The 16,356-nt window shown below is 45.0% G+C and overlaps 2 protein-coding genes across 2 annotated transcripts in view; both read left to right on the top strand.

Moving 5' to 3' along the window:
- The window catches only part of slc25a43 (solute carrier family 25 member 43), a 30,918-nt gene extending 29,389 nt beyond the window's left edge, over positions 1–1,529 (top strand). Inside the window, exon 6 of the transcript XR_007956784.1 lies at positions 1,508–1,529. The gene's annotated coding sequence lies outside the window, so the exon portion shown is untranslated. The remainder of the gene's footprint in view (positions 1–1,507) is intronic.
- A 1,509-nt stretch (positions 1,530–3,038) lies between these two features.
- Positions 3,039–6,161, top strand: slc25a5 (solute carrier family 25 member 5). The gene is made up of 4 exons (XM_052021698.1): positions 3,039–3,273; positions 4,614–5,097; positions 5,187–5,327; positions 5,735–6,161. Exons 1-4 carry the CDS (start codon positions 3,160–3,162, stop codon positions 5,890–5,892), a joined length of 897 nt encoding a protein of 298 aa, XP_051877658.1. The 5' UTR covers positions 3,039–3,159; the 3' UTR covers positions 5,893–6,161.
- Positions 6,162–16,356: the final 10,195 nt, after the last annotated feature.

Here is a 16,356-nt window from a genome sequence, read left to right as displayed (position 1 = left end):
GCTGACCATGATGCCAAATGAAACTAATACCACAAAATATAGATTGCGAATACATGGGTCACAAGCACTGATTTCTGTGGTACTATTCAGTGCCTACCAACCAAAAGAGATCCATTTCTCCTTATTCTCTAGTTCCTGTCCGTAAACATTAATGCATTCCAGCATACCCCCAATTCCATTTTTCACATTAACCCCTTATCTAGGTCCAATGCAGGATTTCAACCCAAAACATTGACAATTCCTTTCCTCCCACAGATGCTGCTCGATCCACTGAGTTCTTCCAGCAGATTGTTTGTTGCCTCAGATTCCAAAATCTGCAGTCTCTTGTGTTTCCAAATTGCTCTTCCTGACTGAAGAGCAAGAAAAAAAACTAATTTTTTTTGAAGAAAAGCAAATATGTTTTTTGGGGGGGAAAAAAAGCTTCAGACAATGGAAATCAGAACACTCCAATCATAGGTCAGCGACCCAAAACATTAGTTCTGTTTTGTTTGTTCTCCACAGATGCTACCTGACCTGTTGAATATTTTGGCTTTTTGTTGTATTTTTTATTGGTTGGCCTCACCATCCTACATCTGCAGCATGATCACATGCAAACAATCCACAACAGAGTCAATCTCAGTGCAGACAGGTATTAAGCAAGGCTGCATATCAGTGTCAAACAGAGTGAGATCACAGAGAACCCAAATGCAGAACAGCAGTATGAGACTGGAGTTGGGATGTTTCCTCAGAACCAAACATAGGCAGCAACCAGGAGGAATCTTGCCTTGGGGCTCAGAGGCAGAGTCCCAACACAGAAACCAGGACTGCTTTAGAGTGGCCAGCTCTAAGCAGCCAGGAGCCAAAGTACACTCAAAGATTGACCAATACTCTAGCAACTAGTGCTAGTGGAACCAGGGTTCTAATACTAGTCTCCTGACGGAACTCAGGATTGTGTTATTATGCAATTAGTAGTGCATGGAAATCATGTGCTGCACAACAAGGCATCATCAATGGGGCAGAATCGAGGGCCAGCACTCCGAACCATGACACTGCATCATCATCCACAACACTATATTTTTTCAGGCTTCCTCACAGCAATAATACCCCTCACCACCAACAGGCTATCAGCTGGGGTGGAAGTAATCTACAGAACAAATGGAATCACTCTTCTTGTTTTCCACTCCAGAATCAAGGTTACTCAATTTCAGTCACTTCTCCTCTGCACCTTGTTGAATTTTTTTTTATTTGGAAATTATGTCTTAATTTGGCATTTCATCTGAAAGACTGCATTGGACACTGTAGAAATCCTAGAGTGCAGCACCGAGTGATCTCTCACATTATGCGATCGAATCTCCAGCATTCAGTTTAAACTCACAATCCTCTTACTCACACCGTCTACTATTTGGCTATCATTCACACCTAATACCTTGGGATTTTTTTAAAGGGGAATACGTCTTAAGAACAGGAAATAAAATGGCATCGTCTGCACTCCGATATAATTAACAGTATGTTTTAAATCCTATTTTAGATCTGGATCATGCAACTTTACCACTCAAAAGCAAGACTGCGATCAACTGAGCCATAAAAGATGCAGAATCATATAGAGAAACAAAAGACTCGCATGTTTCTCTTAATAAGAAGGCGAGATTGCCCGGGAACAAGGAACAGCAGCATGGAACAGTAAAGGATAATGGAGTGAAAGAGGGTCTTGGCCACTAACACGAATTGTCCTAAAACAGAATAAATCCACTGTGAAACTTAAAAAAAAATTCAGCAATATATTGCAAGGACTCAAAACAGAAACCACTCTCATTACCTTCTTGGATGACCCTTGAGTCGGTTACTATCACTAAATTAGTAATGCATTGACCTTAACTTTACATTTAGTGCAACACACTGAGTACTGTATTTTCTTCGTCCAACTCGGTTTTGCACGAACCCTGCACTAATTTTGTATTCTGTATATACTTTTTTTGCACTATTTGTACTTGAATTTTTTTTTTGTCTGCGTTTATTGTATGTCCTCTATTCTATCTATGTCCTCTGTTGTGTGAATGTGGGGGAAACGACATTTCGTTCCTCCATGTGTTTTGCAGCATATGGGTGAATGACAAATAAAGTATGACTTGACTTGAAATCAGCGGTTCGACTGATGGGGAGTATCATATGCAAGAGAAATGCAACCAAGTGACAATGTGACCTTCAAGGATTTGGATGTGTTGCTGGTTCCCTCTCCACACAAATGTGGCGATTGGTTTGATTTGGGGGGTTGCTGGGCAGGGGCAGGGACAGGGATGGTTTGATGTGGGGGGTTGGTGGGCAGGGGCAGGGACGGGGCAGGGACGGGGCTGGTTTGATCGGGGGGGGTTGCTGGGCAGGGACGGGGCTGGTTTGATCGGGGGGGTTGCTGGGCAGGGACGGGGCTGGTTTGATCGGGGGGGTTGCTGGGCAGGGACGGGGCTGGTTTGATCGGGGGGTTGCTGGGCAGGGACGGGGCTGGTTTGATCGGGGGGGTTGCTGGGCAGGGACGGGGCTGGTTTGATCGGGGGGGTTGCTGGGCAGGGACGGGGCTGGTTTGATCGGGGGGGTTGCTGGGCAGGGACGGGGCTGGTTTGATCGGGGGGGTTGCTGGGCAGGGACGGGGCTGGTTTGATCGGGGGGGTTGCTGGGCAGGGACGGGGCTGGTTTGATCGGGGGGGGTTGCTGGGCAGGGACGGGGCTGGTTTGATTGGGGGGGGTTGCTGGGCAGGGACGGGGCTGGTTTGATTGGGGGGGTTGCTGGGCAGGGGTAGGGACAGGAACGGGGGCGGTGCAGCGGGGTTGGTTACTGTTGCAAAGCGCGGGCCCGGGGCTACACTTGGCTACACAGTTGCCCCGCGCCCGCCCGGGACAATGGGTCGGCGCCCGAGCCTCCCGGGGGCCACGCCGGCCCAGCCAATCACACAGCGAGGAGTGCCGCCGCCGACCAATCAGCGGCGCCGCCGCCGCGCCCCGGGAGCCGCTCCTGCGCTCTCGCGGTAGCTTCGCCGCCTTAAAGCTCCACTTCCGCGGCGCGATCGGCCATTTCATCGGCGCCGGCAGTGGCTGCAATTAGTTTTTTGTTGGTCAACAGAACAAAACCAATTAAATCCAATAATTTGCAAAGAAAGGAAGCAGAGGGAAATTAAAAATAAACACAAAATGGCGACAGACAAGATCGTAAGCTTTGCTAAGGATTTCCTTGCCGGTGGCGTGGCTGCTGCTATTTCCAAGACGGCCGTGGCTCCTATTGAGAGGGTGAAGCTTCTGCTGCAGGTAATTCAGGGCCTTTTAATGCAGTTTCGGCGTTGCCAATTGTTGCTTTTTTTGCCGCAGTACTAGAAACAAACTGCTAGTTAGCGAACTGTCCGTGTTGCATTCCAACCGTAATGGTTATACATGGGGGAAAACTGGCTCCAATTAAAGGTATTTTCTTCCATTGGAGCGGTGTAGACGTAAAATGGAGCTTCGTCCTTAGCCCACCCCATTCCTTCACGAAAATGAATGTGATTTACTCAATGCGGGTAATGAGAATCTGTTCTGCATTAATGTAAAAATATGCATTGTATATTGGGTCCATTGCATTGATGTGTACGCTATCCGTAGCGTTTTCTTTTAAAAAAAATACATTTTTAAAACGTGACTTGCAAAGCAATCAAGGTCGTAGCAAGGAGAAGGAGCGCGGCCTATTGGACAAGGCCGGTTATCGTTGATGGAGGAGGCGCCAAGGGAGGTCTAAACTCTGCAGTCGCCGCAACCTCCGTTTCCTCCTGTGGACCTTGGGGGTTGGAAGAGATGCAAGGGGAACAAATCCAATAAGCGAGGGGAGGGGGTGTAATTAGCCCGACGGGGGGATTTTTAGCATATTTTATCAGTAGAAGTTGGCCAGCAATTGTTTGGGGAAGTGGGAGGATTCACAGGAGGAAGCGGTGCCGGGCCCGGTCTGACCCTATTCATTGTCCCGAAGGCCGCAGTTGAGCATGTGCATTGTAGGGGGGGGGGGGGGGGGGAGAGAGGAATCAGCTGGTGGGATCATCAGCACTTCAGTGGTCCCATCTGCAGGGGATTACGTCGTCCTGACACTGGAATCTGGGTACTTTGTGTCTGCCCCTCCCCGAAGGTGTTTCCCTGCTGCTGTTTGCACGGTGACTAATTTCCCCTGGACTGCCGCTGTGCAGCAGCCGTGATTTGCCGGCTCGGTGCTGCACCAAAATTGGCGGAATGGTTGGAGCTGCAGTACACCGAGGCCGCATCGCTTCCCCCCTCCTTGGGTCTCCCCATTGCGGCGTTTAAACCCCCCCCCCCCCCAAACTCCCGGCGCAATAACGCGCCGGATGCAATGCATCTCCAGCCCTGCCGGAAACGCAAAACGTGAGCCAGAAAACCGTGCAGTAGGAAGGTCAAACCTGTCTGGCCACTTAGAAGTCGAATCAGGGTCACCTTAACGCTTGTGGGCGGGCTCAGTGCGTGAGCGTGACTGTACAAACCAGTTTGATCGTTGCAGGCGATCAAATCCAAAGGGTGTTTAAACATCGCTTTGGATCTCACTCCTGGGCCACGGGCTTGATTTAATGACCATTTTGATGGCCCGACTAATTTGAATTTATCCATTACAGGTGCAACATGCAAGCAAACAGATAGCAGCAGAAAAGCAGTACAAAGGGATCATTGACTGTGTTGTACGCATCCCCAGAGAGCAAGGTTTCCTCTCCTTCTGGCGTGGGAATTTGGCCAATGTGATCAGATACTTTCCCACCCAGGCACTCAACTTTGCTTTCAAAGATGTGTACAAACAGATCTTCCTCGGTGGTGTTGACAAGAAACAGTTCTGGCGTTACTTTGCCGGTAACCTGGCTTCTGGCGGTGCTGCCGGTGCTACGTCCCTCTGCTTTGTCTATCCGCTTGACTTTGCCCGAACGCGTCTGGCTGCTGATGTTGGGAAATCTGCTGCAGATAGAGAGTTCTCGGGTTTGGGTAACTGCCTTGCCAAGATCTTCAAGTCAGATGGTCTGAGGGGTCTGTACCAGGGCTTCAATGTGTCCGTACAAGGCATCATCATTTACAGAGCTGCATACTTTGGCATCTATGATACCGCCAAAGGTAAGCCTCGAGACACTTTGTTCATGCATTCGTGTCCAGGAGTTGCTTCCCACCCATCTTAAATGTGTTTCCACTCTCCTTTCCCCCAGGAATGCTCCCAGATCCTAAGAACACCCACATTGTGGTCAGTTGGATGATAGCTCAGACTGTAACAGCTGTTGCTGGTGTGACTTCCTACCCCTTTGATACCGTACGTCGTCGGATGATGATGCAGTCCGGTCGAAAAGGAGGTAGGTTTTCCATTGTTACTTGGGAATGAGCACAAGTAGAATATCTTGTGTGGCTGTTGGTTGGACTCATTGGTATGTTCAGTACTGCATGCTTAAAACACTGGTGCATCTAACTGGTAGAGGGTATGCTGCTGCTTTGCTATCCAGCCTGAATGCAGAGGTGCCAACATTGGTTATGGGAGGGTGGGAGAAGGTGATGCACAACAGCAAGATCCTGATGGTGCTTTAAACTGCTTTTCTTGGCAGCATTGTTCAGATGGATGCTTGTCACTCTACTAAATGAAGTTTTATGATGAGTAGCTGTATTGTATAGGATATCACAAGCTTGCTACTTTGGGTGTAGCAGATAAATGTTTGAAGCTTTGTTTAGAAAGAGGTTGAGTTAACTTTTTCAATTCTGCTTCCAGCTGATATCATGTACAAAGGAACAATTGACTGCTGGAGGAAGATCTTTAAGGATGAGGGTGGCAGAGCTTTCTTCAAAGGTGCCTGGTCCAATGTGCTGAGAGGAATGGGTGGTGCTTTTGTGCTGGTCTTGTACGATGAATTCAAGAAGTTTGTTTAAATGGTCACAGACGTCAATGTTGTGTGAACCAGTGTTGTACTTGTAACATATCTTGTACATTCATGGACTTTATCAAATTACACCTATTTATAGGGCCCCATCTGGTAAATATCTACTGGTTTGGGTTATGAAGCAACCATGTTAAGTGACCACAATCATTCTCTGTACACTTAGTATCATTCCATAATGATGGGACTAAATCACTTCATCCAGCCGGTCTGCTCTTTTTAAATTACTGTAACTAAAAATAAAATTGACAGTGTAAATGGCTGCAGTCTTTATTAATGTTTCATTTCCACACACTTCTGAGCAAGACTTTGTACATCTTTTCATAGGAACTCTGTGCAGAGTTAATAACCGAGCATATTTAGTTGTACATTGGCCTAACCTTGTATAGCAGTTGATATTCAATTTCCAGAATCCAGGGATGAGCCTTCACTATTTTATCTGAAAGAGTTCACTGACAAAATGCTGCAGACTACCCATCTCCCTGTTCAAATGGCTATTTTGTAAGACTGGCCACTAAATATTAGAGTTGTGATTCTAGTGTTAAGTACTCCAGCTATCTTATGTGAGCAGCTGCCTGAATTGCAAGGTATGGTTTGAACTGTAAGGAACATTTATCTTTTTTTGCTTTAATATACAGGCCATCTAAGCAAGTTCTGTTAACCTGGGCCCAAGATGCCTTTTACATAAACATTTTATTCTTTATCATTATCTACAGCTCCTGGTCTCCTACTTAGACTTTCCCTGGCCTTTATACACCCTGCTTGTGTACCAAATGATGTGCATTAGATTGGAACATGTTTTAATGTCTGGTCATAAATCTGCATACTCATATCTTCTTTACAGAAGATTTAAGTATAGCTGCCAAGAGGACATGCTGACAGCTGTATTTTGGATTAACTTGTAGCAGGTTGGAATGGTGTGAAATTCTGGATGTGCTGCTACCTTTATTACTGTGCGATGTCTTTCAAAGTAGCTATTTGATCTGCCCAGGCAATGTTTGCCTCCTAATATATTAACTGTTTGTTTTCATTTGAGGTACAGTTCTTGTAAAGCTAAATAAATCTTTAGTATTTCCAAAACTGGATGTAGCTGTGTTTGTCAGCTTCCAGTACCTTTTTTTCATTAGTTGATACTGCAACAGTGAGATCACATTTGATTGTCAGTCTGTATAAACTCACCCTGTAAAGTCTGAATGTTTGACAAGAAAGTTATTGAATAATGTTATGATCTTGTAACTATACTTAACAAGAGTAGGCTATCAAATCTGATGTTTAAAGATTTTTTTAAAATTGGATTACTTCAATTAAATCATGCTGCTTAAGCAATGAAAATGGCCACTCATTTTGTTTCTATCAGCTTACTTAGAAACTTCATGCCTGTATCAAAAGTGAGGGGAATGGGTAAGGTCCCTGCCTGTTGGGTGAATAAATGAATTCTCTTTTAATTAAGAGCCAACTGATCTCAGCAGTGGTAGTTTTAATGATGCTTTGGTTAACCCCAGCATTCTTGGGTGGGTAAGGTAAATGAACGCGCCTGCATCTCCAGGAGAGGCATGGAAACCACAGCTGGATGATATGTGGGAGCAAGACATGGAGAAGCATCGGCTTTGCAATGACAACTTCACAGAACCAACGTGCAAGATATTAGAAGCTATTAATAATTACAACAATATTCTGTCTTAAAGCCATAAGTTTTGACAAGATTGATGGATTGATTTAGCATTAGAAAAATACATTTGTTTCTCATTTCAAAATTCATGAAAGATCGCTGACACCAGAAAAGTTGGCTGTCCGCTCAGATGCTGCCTGACCTGTGATTTTTCCAAAATGTTCTGTTTCTAGGGGATTATTGTTGGATTAGCTGCCTCTTGTAATCAAATACTAAATGGAATTGGATCACAATAAATTTAACTGCTTCAGTGTGCTGTTTGGCAGGAAAGATGATCTTGAATTTGCATCTTGACTCACAACTGGTAATTCTGAATTTGGGGTTTAAATTTTGTCCTGCAGTTTTCAGATTGTATATTTACCTGGTGGATGTTTTTATAAATTGCTAATTAAAATTAACATCTAGAATATTGTATAGCAGTTTTCACCCTCTTGCTTTCAAGGGGAAGGGCCAACATACTCTTAAGTAGCAATAGAATTGACTTGTAGAACTTGTCATTTCAGAATTAGTCTATTGAGATTCAAGTATTAGGGTGTCATCACTTGAAGAGAATGTTTTTAGGTGTTGAGAACAAAGGAATGCATCTAGTGATTCTCAGTGCAGACATTGGGCCAAATTGCCTCTGCTGTATTCTGCTTTACAGTTAGTGGATCACAAGAATGTGACTTTCTGGTTTGTACACATTTTCCTGTATGAAAAGTGCTTATTTTAAAAAGATCTTGAGTCCATGAAATCCCTCAAAATAATAGTATTGAGTGTTTGCATGTTGTTTAGCTTATTTGAGGGAATATAAAAGTGTTGAAGTAATAACTTCTTGAAATTTGCATTTTTCCCCACTGTGGTGTTCCTGTCTTAATAGTTCCCATTGTTTAATCTAGAGCTATAACAAAGTATCTAATCCATTTTGTGGTGTTTATGCTCTGTCTTGCCTAATTTGGTTTGCATTGTCATTATGGAATTGTATTCATACTGCAAATTTCCACCCAGCTTAAATGAGTAGTTTCTAATTTGCCTGCACATTCCTTATGGTAAAGCTAAAATAAATTTTTCAGGGCTAATTTCATAGAACATTACAGGGCCTTTGGCCCGTGATATTGCACCAATATTTTGTCCTGCTCTAATGTCCATCTAACCCTTCCCTCCCACATAGCTCCCCATTTATCTATCATTCATGTGGCTATCTAAGGGTCTCTTAAATGTCCCTAATGTATCTGCCCCCACAACCTCTGCTGGCAGTGCATTCCATGAACCCACCACTCTAATGTTTTTTTTAAAAACATTGTACCCCTGACATCCCCTTTATACCTTCTTCCACTTACCTTAAAATTATGCCCCCCTCATGTTAGCCATTTTCTCCGGGGGGGGGGGGGGGGGGAGGGAGGGAGGGAGGAAGTAGAGAAAGTATCTGACTGTCCACTTGATCTCTTCCTCTTATTTTGTCACCACTCCTCCTCCTCCTCTTCAAAGAGAATAAGCTCACTCAACCTATCCTGATAAGACATGCTGTGCAATCCAGGTACCATCCTGGTAAATCTCTGCTCCCTCACTAAGGCTTCCACATCTCTCCTGTAATGAGGCAACCAGAACTGAACACAATACTCCAAGTATGGTCTAACCAGAGTTCTATAGAGCTGCAGCATGACCTCATGGCTCTTGAAAAGCAAAAGCTCACCGCTAGATTTCAAAAGTAAACTACTGGTATGAACAATGCAGGGGATATTTGGATCTGAAGTGGCAGAGTGTGTTTGTTTCATGGTGTTAACTTATTTTGAATCTGATTTTTTTTTCTTCCCCCACCACCCCCCCCCCCCCCAATCTTTTGAGACACTATCTCAGATCCAAACCACTGAGTTTTTAAATCACTCTTAGTTCTTTGCCAAGCAATTTAAATTTCTGCCCTGAGGTTCTCATTCCTTCCATCAATAGCTATTTATTTTCTTCAAGTGGACTATGTGCTGGATAATTTCCTCTTCCATCATTTTGACTGGTTTGAAACTTGTTCTGATACAGATTTTTAGAATTAAGCATGTGTGTAAGGTGATGATTCTGTTTTCAAAATAAAAGACTTTTTTTTTTCCCCCAGTTCCACTAAAGGGACGAGGACCCCAAATTTAAGTATGCCAACTTCCTTTCTACACAGTCTGGCCAGTGTTTTGAAGCAACTTTTTTTTAAAAAGAATTGTAATTTTGGTTCACAAGTTAACGGTTCAAATTGTCTATGATACAGAAATGCAACTTGAACCAAATCCAGTGAAAATGATAATTGAGTGTGATGCACAGTGTCAATTAAATTGAATACTATTGCATAGGTTTTATGGCCCACCGTCTTCACCTGTTTTGTGCTTTGAGCTCAGTCCAATAACTCATTATAGGAGAGACCAATTTGTAAATTTAGATCAATTATCTACCTTTTGAACTGCCATGTAATACTAATACTCAAGATAGAAATTAAAGTGAATGGAAAGATGGCACTGATTTTGGATTTAGTCCAAATTAGCAGAGTTTATAAGATATCTTTTAGTCACACATACATTGAAACACTGTGAAATACATCTTTTTGTGCAGTGTTCTGGGGGACAGCCTGCAAGTGTCACTGCTTCTGCCACCAAGCTAGCATGCCCACAACTTCGTAATCCCTACATCTTTGGAATGTAGGAGGAAACTCGCGCAAACATGGGGGAGAATGTACAAACACCTTACAGGCAGTGGCTGGAATTGGACCTGGGTTGCTGATGCTGTAATAGCATTATGCTAACTGCTATACTACTGTGCGTGCCCAGTAATCAATTACAAGGGTTCATTTTGAGGTTAAAATACAAAACCAAAAGTTTTAAAAAGGTACCAGGAAGCATGTTTCAGCACAGCCCTTCTGCATATGCATATTGGAATGCAGAGGTATGGAATGTACAGGAGGTCTGACTCTTACTGCTCTTGGGAATGACTTAATTGAGCCTAGGAGTGGTTCTTTATGGTGATTAATATAGAACTGGGTCCACATTTTATGTGGACCCTCTGTGGTCCCATTCATTTGAACAGGTGATGATTTGCATGGCAAAGTTTAGAGATGAGTGAGGTTTTCCTTTTTCAAAAAATACACAAGCCAGCCCCAGGTAATGAACAGGTTCCATTTTTTCCTATAGATGTCCATAAGTAGGTTTCATCCATAAGTTGGAAAATACACATATATCACTCTATAGTGACCATACCTTCGCATTACTGTAATGAATAACATTAAAAGCACATAAGAAACAATAATTGCTAAACAGAGAGAGAAACCTGATTCTGCCATTCAACAGAGTGAACAAATGTGTGAATGTCTTGGATTTCATAATATGGGAGCTGGTTCGTATGTATGGTGTCTGTAAGTCAGGTGTTTGTAACCCAGGAATGGCCTGGAAGGAGTTGGCTATTTCTAGAAAAGAAAGCAAGAGGCTTTGATAACACAACTTGTTGGAAGACTAGCTATTTTGGATGCAGGACCTTGGTTTGCATTGCCTGAGGTCTGGTTGCTGATAAAATATCTTTATTAGTCATATGTACATCGAAACACACAGTGAAATGCATCGTTTGTGTAGAGTGTTCTGGGAGCAGCCCGTAAGTGTCGCCACACTTCCGGTGCCAGTGTAGCATGCCCACAACTTCCTAACCTGTATGTCGTTGGAATGTGGGAGGAAACCGGAGGACCTGGAGGAAACCCACGCAGACACGGGGAGAACATACAAACTCCTTACAGACTGTGGCTGGAATTGAACCTGGGTCGCTGGCACTGTAAAGCGTTATGCTAACCGCTACGCTACCGTGCCTGCCCGAGGGCAGACTCAGCTGTGAGCATTGACATAAGCAAAAAGCGCAAGACTGTATGATCTACAGAAGGCAGTGGCCAAGCATAGCCCAGGGTACGTTTGATCTGACCCAAGCTGATGACAGGAGGGTGAAGTGCAAATGCTTAGTCATAAATACAAATGTCAGAAACAGACCCAATTGTGGAGACCAAACATACATTTCAGCATTTCTGTTGCAACTTTAATTTTTCATAAACTTGGTTATATTCAATATTTGTACAAAAGGCCAGGTACAAGCTCCAAACCTGCAGCATTTGATGTATTACTGAAGTAACGGTTTTCCTTGTGTGGCTGGCAATAAGATTGGGGTGTTACATATAAAAAATGGTGGGGTTATTTTAAATATGTATAGATTAGGAAAGGTTAGCACCTGCTTGGAACTTTATTCTTTCCCACAGGTCTACCATGAGCAAACACCCTAAACCTTGGCTGAAACTTAGTATCACTTGTGAACATGCAACAAGCATGAGATGTGAGAGTGGTTGCTGACTAACTGGCTGTTGTCAAGATTCAGCACTCAGACTGAGTTACATTATTTGGCAGCCATCCTGTGAGCCAGAAGCTGCCGGAATATTTGACATTCTTGGTGAGTGAATCAGGGCTACTCTTTAATTCAACTGCTCTGTAGCACTCGGTTGCAGTGGATCAGTGTAAGAGCACTGGGAGTATGTGATGAAGGTAATAAACAAATATTTGGCAAGTTAAAGCACTCGTGCCTGTATTTGAGCTGGGGAGGCAGTGTGCACAGTGGCATGTCCGTCCCATTACAGCTTGCTGCCTCTCTCCAGCGACGGTCAAATTTAGTTGTTATCTCCGTTCCCATGCATACACAGTACACAGCTGGCATTCTGCTATGGTACGGGGAGGGAGGAGAAGAATGTTACTCCTGGGTTTTATTTCAGATGGAATCTTTACTGATGTCTTGCCTGCTGCCTAAAGGTTCCTATGACTCCATTTGGATGAGTAGAGTGCTTGGCAAATAGTCTCTCCAGTGTGCTTGGCAAATATTTTTCTCTCTACCAACATCATTCGACTCTGGTGTAACTTACAATGCATTTGTGAGACCTTGCTATATACCTACTAGACTGTGCTCCCTGCATTAAGACAGCAATTCTAATAAAGGTTATCAGTGAGATCTTGGATAATGTGGACCACTTCCCTTTTCTCAGGAGCAACCCCCCCCCCCCCCCCCACGATGATGATGATGCTGATGATGATATTTAAACCCCCACCACAGACTTGGTCAACTGAGGAAAAGAGCGAGACCTCAGAGCTGGCTCAAAGCTCATGGTCCAATAGGCAGCAGTGATCCCTGTCCTTATTCTGAGATCTGAACTACCCCCAGCCAGCATCTCAGGGCACTGGAAAGAAAGCACCAATACAGTCTCCACAAATTCATGGGAAGGACAAGTGAACCAATGTTGCTGTCCTCATCCAGGCCAACATCCCAAACATTGGGGCCCTGGTTTCTCTCCATCAGCTACATCCGGGAAGATTGTTGGGTTCGTATGCCCATCACCAAATTCCCCAAAGTAGTTTCCCTGACTAGGAATCGACGAAAAGACTTGAAGGATAGTCTCAAAGCCTTGAAGAAATACAGCATCTCCACTGTCTCCAGGCAAACTCTAGCCAGTGTCAGCTCAAAGTGGAGAAGAGGCAACCAGGATAGTATTGAGGCCATTCAGTGGAAGCACGGAACATGACCTCACAAACCACCCACCACCCCGTGGGCCACTTCCTGCCCCCCCGTGGAAGAGTCTGCAGTTCCCACCCTGGCCTCATCAACCACCTCAGAACCCACGACACCAGAGTGGAAGTTAGTTATCCTTGATCCTGAGGGACTGCCAGGTGCAATTAAATCACTTGATGGGGTTTAAAGCCTGTTGAAACGTCGAGGTGTTGAAAGGCACTCTTGTCAGTTCAGAGTTTGTCACTGAGCTAAATCAGGATGGGAATGGGAGAGAGAGCGTTGGCTTGGACAAGGGGGAGTGCTTCTGACCGGCAGTGACCAATGTGGTTATCTTTCCAGGGCTTATTTTTACTTCCTGCCAGCGGGGCGCTGGTTTTCATGGAGTGAAGGGGGCTGCCTTTCCCGCGCTGTGGGGTTCTCTGAAGGAAAGATCCTTTCCACGGTCATTTCAATTCCAACAGAGACAACACGTCCGCCCACTTCCTCCCCACCCCCAAATCAGCAACAAAACCGCGCTCCTGCCGCTGCAAGTTTTACGCCCGCAACAGTTGACTGAGCATGCTCGGCAGGGAGCCACTGCGGAATTGCGAAAAAAAGTTGGGAAATGTCACTGCAGAGTGAGTCATTTCCCCAGGCAGTGCGGTCACCTCCCTCTGCACGCCTTCCGATGATGCAGTCCCCTTCACCACCCGCGCCCTTCATTGCATTCAGATCCCCTGGATGTGACGAGCTGGAGACTGGTTGCAAGCCCAGAGGTGATGACTAATTTTTAGTTCCTGATGATATAAATGAAAGGGATTCCTCACTTTTCACCATTCCTTTAGAGATATTTAACCATGCGAAAGGACTCAGTTCATCATGGCCTTACCAAAAGAGCAGTCCAGCTCAATCCTATATTCAAACGAGAATAAAAACAGAAAATCCTGGAAATACTCAGCAAGTCAGGCCGCACCTGTGGGAAGAGAAACAGTCATCGTTTCAGGTCCAAGACCCTTGGTCAGAAGCGACAGGCGAAGTGCGGAAGGAACTGAGCGGGCCAGGCAGCATCTGTAGAGGGAAATCGACAGTTGATGTTTCAGGTCGAGACCCTTCATCTAGACTGAAGGAGTAGAGGGGAGAGAGCCTGTTATAAAGAGGTAAGGGGAAGGGATGGAGCAAGAGCCAGCAAGCAATTGGTGGATCCAGGTGAGGACGGGCAATAGGCAGATGGAGGAGGGAGTGGAAATAGGGACTGGGAGTTGATAGATGGAGGGGGCAAAGGGCTGAAGATGATGGAATCTGATAGGAGAGGAAGGTGGAGCTTGGAACAAAATAAGGGAGGTGGGGAGGGGCAGGTGGGAACAGTGGGGGAGGGGACCCAGTGGGAGGGGTTTGTGTGTGTGATGGGCAGATTGAGTGCTTGGAAGAGGGGGAAGAAACAGGGTGATGTGGGGCAGGGGTGAGCGTGGGAGGGGCTGGGTAGATTGGGAAAAGGGACAGAGGGGGACCTTAAATTGGAGAACTCAATGTTTGTGCCATTGGGTTGTAGATTACCTAGGTGGAATACCAGGTGCTGTTCCTCTAGTTTGAGTCCAGCCTCACCCTGGCAGTGGAGGAGCCTGAGGACAGACTTGGTGTGGAAATGGGGAGGGGAACTAAAATGGCTGGCAACTGGGAGCTCCAGACGGCCAAGTCAGTTGGAGCGCAGGTGCTTGGTAAAACAGTCACCTAGTCTACGCTTGGTCTCACCGATGTAGAAGAGGTCACATCGAGAGCAAGTTCAATGGTTTGAATAAGTTCAAACTCTGACTGCTTGGAGCATGTCCAGAGAATTATTTATTAATATGCTAATGGTTTCTGTTTCCACCTCCCTTTTAGTCAATGAGCTCCAGTCCCCCCCCCCCACCCCACGGTGAAACAATTGTGCCAATTATTTCACTTCTGAGCCCTCTGCTTTAATGACCTTTCTGCCAAGGGAAACAGATCCTTCCTAGGCCTCGCAGAATGTTGTGCAGTTTAATTGCCTCCATTCCAAAATAAAGAACACCAGCTGAGCCAATCATTCTCTGGCAAGGATCCTCAATCTCCCTGTATCCTCTCCAATGTCTACACACCCTTCCTAGAATGTGCCAACCAGAACTGTGCGACTGTTCTGTAGCCAAACCAGTGCTGCAGGATTCTGGCGTGTTCTTCTTTCTGTATTGTGTGCCTCAAGCAGTAAAGAATCCTGCCTGTTTTCTTCATCACTTCCTCCACTTGTTCTCCTCCTTTCAGTATGGACCTGCACTCCAAGGTCTCTGGTTCCCAGTTCTTCACTCATTTCGTAATCCTTCTAACATATCAACCCTCCTCCCAGCTGCAGTTCATTGATGAATCAGTAAATTGATTTATTATTATCACATGTACTGAGGTACAGTGAAAAACTGTTTTGCAAGCCATCCATACACATCATTTCATTAGACAAGATATTTATTTATTAGTCACATGTACATCGAAACACAGTGAAATGCATCTTTTTGCGTTACTGAGAATGTGCTGGGGGCAGCCCGCAAGTGTCGCCACTTTTCCGGTGCCAACATAGCATGTCCACAGCTCCTAACCTGCACAGTGAGAATGTACAAACTCCTTACAGACAGCAGCAGGAATTGAACCCGGGTCGCTGGCGCTGTAATAGCGTTACGCTAACCGCTACACCACCATGCCACCCGCTACACTACGACTAGGGGAATCTTGATTTACAGGTAAGCAAATCACTAAAAGCAACTTCTCAGTTCAGCCATACAAGTAAAATCTCAACAAAGTCCTACAATTTATCCTTGGAATTGGAATATTATTGTCACTTGTACTGAGGTACAGTGAAAAACTTGTCTTGCATACTTCATTACACAGTGCATCAAGGTAGTACAAGGTAAAACAATAACAGAATGTAGAATAAAGTATAACAGCTACAGAGAAAGTGCAGTGCAGGTAGACAATAAGGTGCAAAGTCATAATGAGATAGATTATGAGGTCAAGAGTCCATCTTATTGTAGTAGGGAGCCATTCAATAATCTTACAACAGCAGGATAGAAACTGTCCTTGAGCCTGGAGGTACGTGCTTTCAGGCTTTTGTATCTTCTGCCTGATGGGATGGGGGAGAAGAGAGAATGTCCGGTGTGGGTGGGGTCTTTGATTATGCTGGCTGCTTTCCCAAGGCAGCGAGAAGTATAGACAGAGTCCATGGAGGGGAGGCTGGTTTCTGATGTGCTGAGCTGTGTCCACAACTCTCTGCAGTTT

Source organism: Pristis pectinata, chromosome 8 (assembly GCF_009764475.1).
Source record: "Pristis pectinata isolate sPriPec2 chromosome 8, sPriPec2.1.pri, whole genome shotgun sequence".
NCBI classification, from domain to species: domain Eukaryota; kingdom Metazoa; phylum Chordata; class Chondrichthyes; order Rhinopristiformes; family Pristidae; genus Pristis; species Pristis pectinata.
This window is presented reverse-complemented; position numbering and strand designations above follow the sequence as displayed.

What these genes read in the sequence shown, in the direction of transcription:
- slc25a5 (XM_052021698.1), top strand. Translation starts at nt 3,160, where the DNA reads ATGGCGACAGACAAGATCGTAAGCTTTGCTAAGGATTTCCTTGCCGGT. An exon ending in GGGTGAAGCTTCTGCTGCAG is followed by an intron (nt 3,274 to 4,613) that starts GTAATTCAGGGC and finishes TATCCATTACAG; the next exon opens with GTGCAACATGCAAGCAAACA. An exon ending in GCAGTCCGGTCGAAAAGGAG is followed by an intron (nt 5,328 to 5,734) that starts GTAGGTTTTCCA and finishes TTCTGCTTCCAG; the next exon opens with CTGATATCATGTACAAAGGA.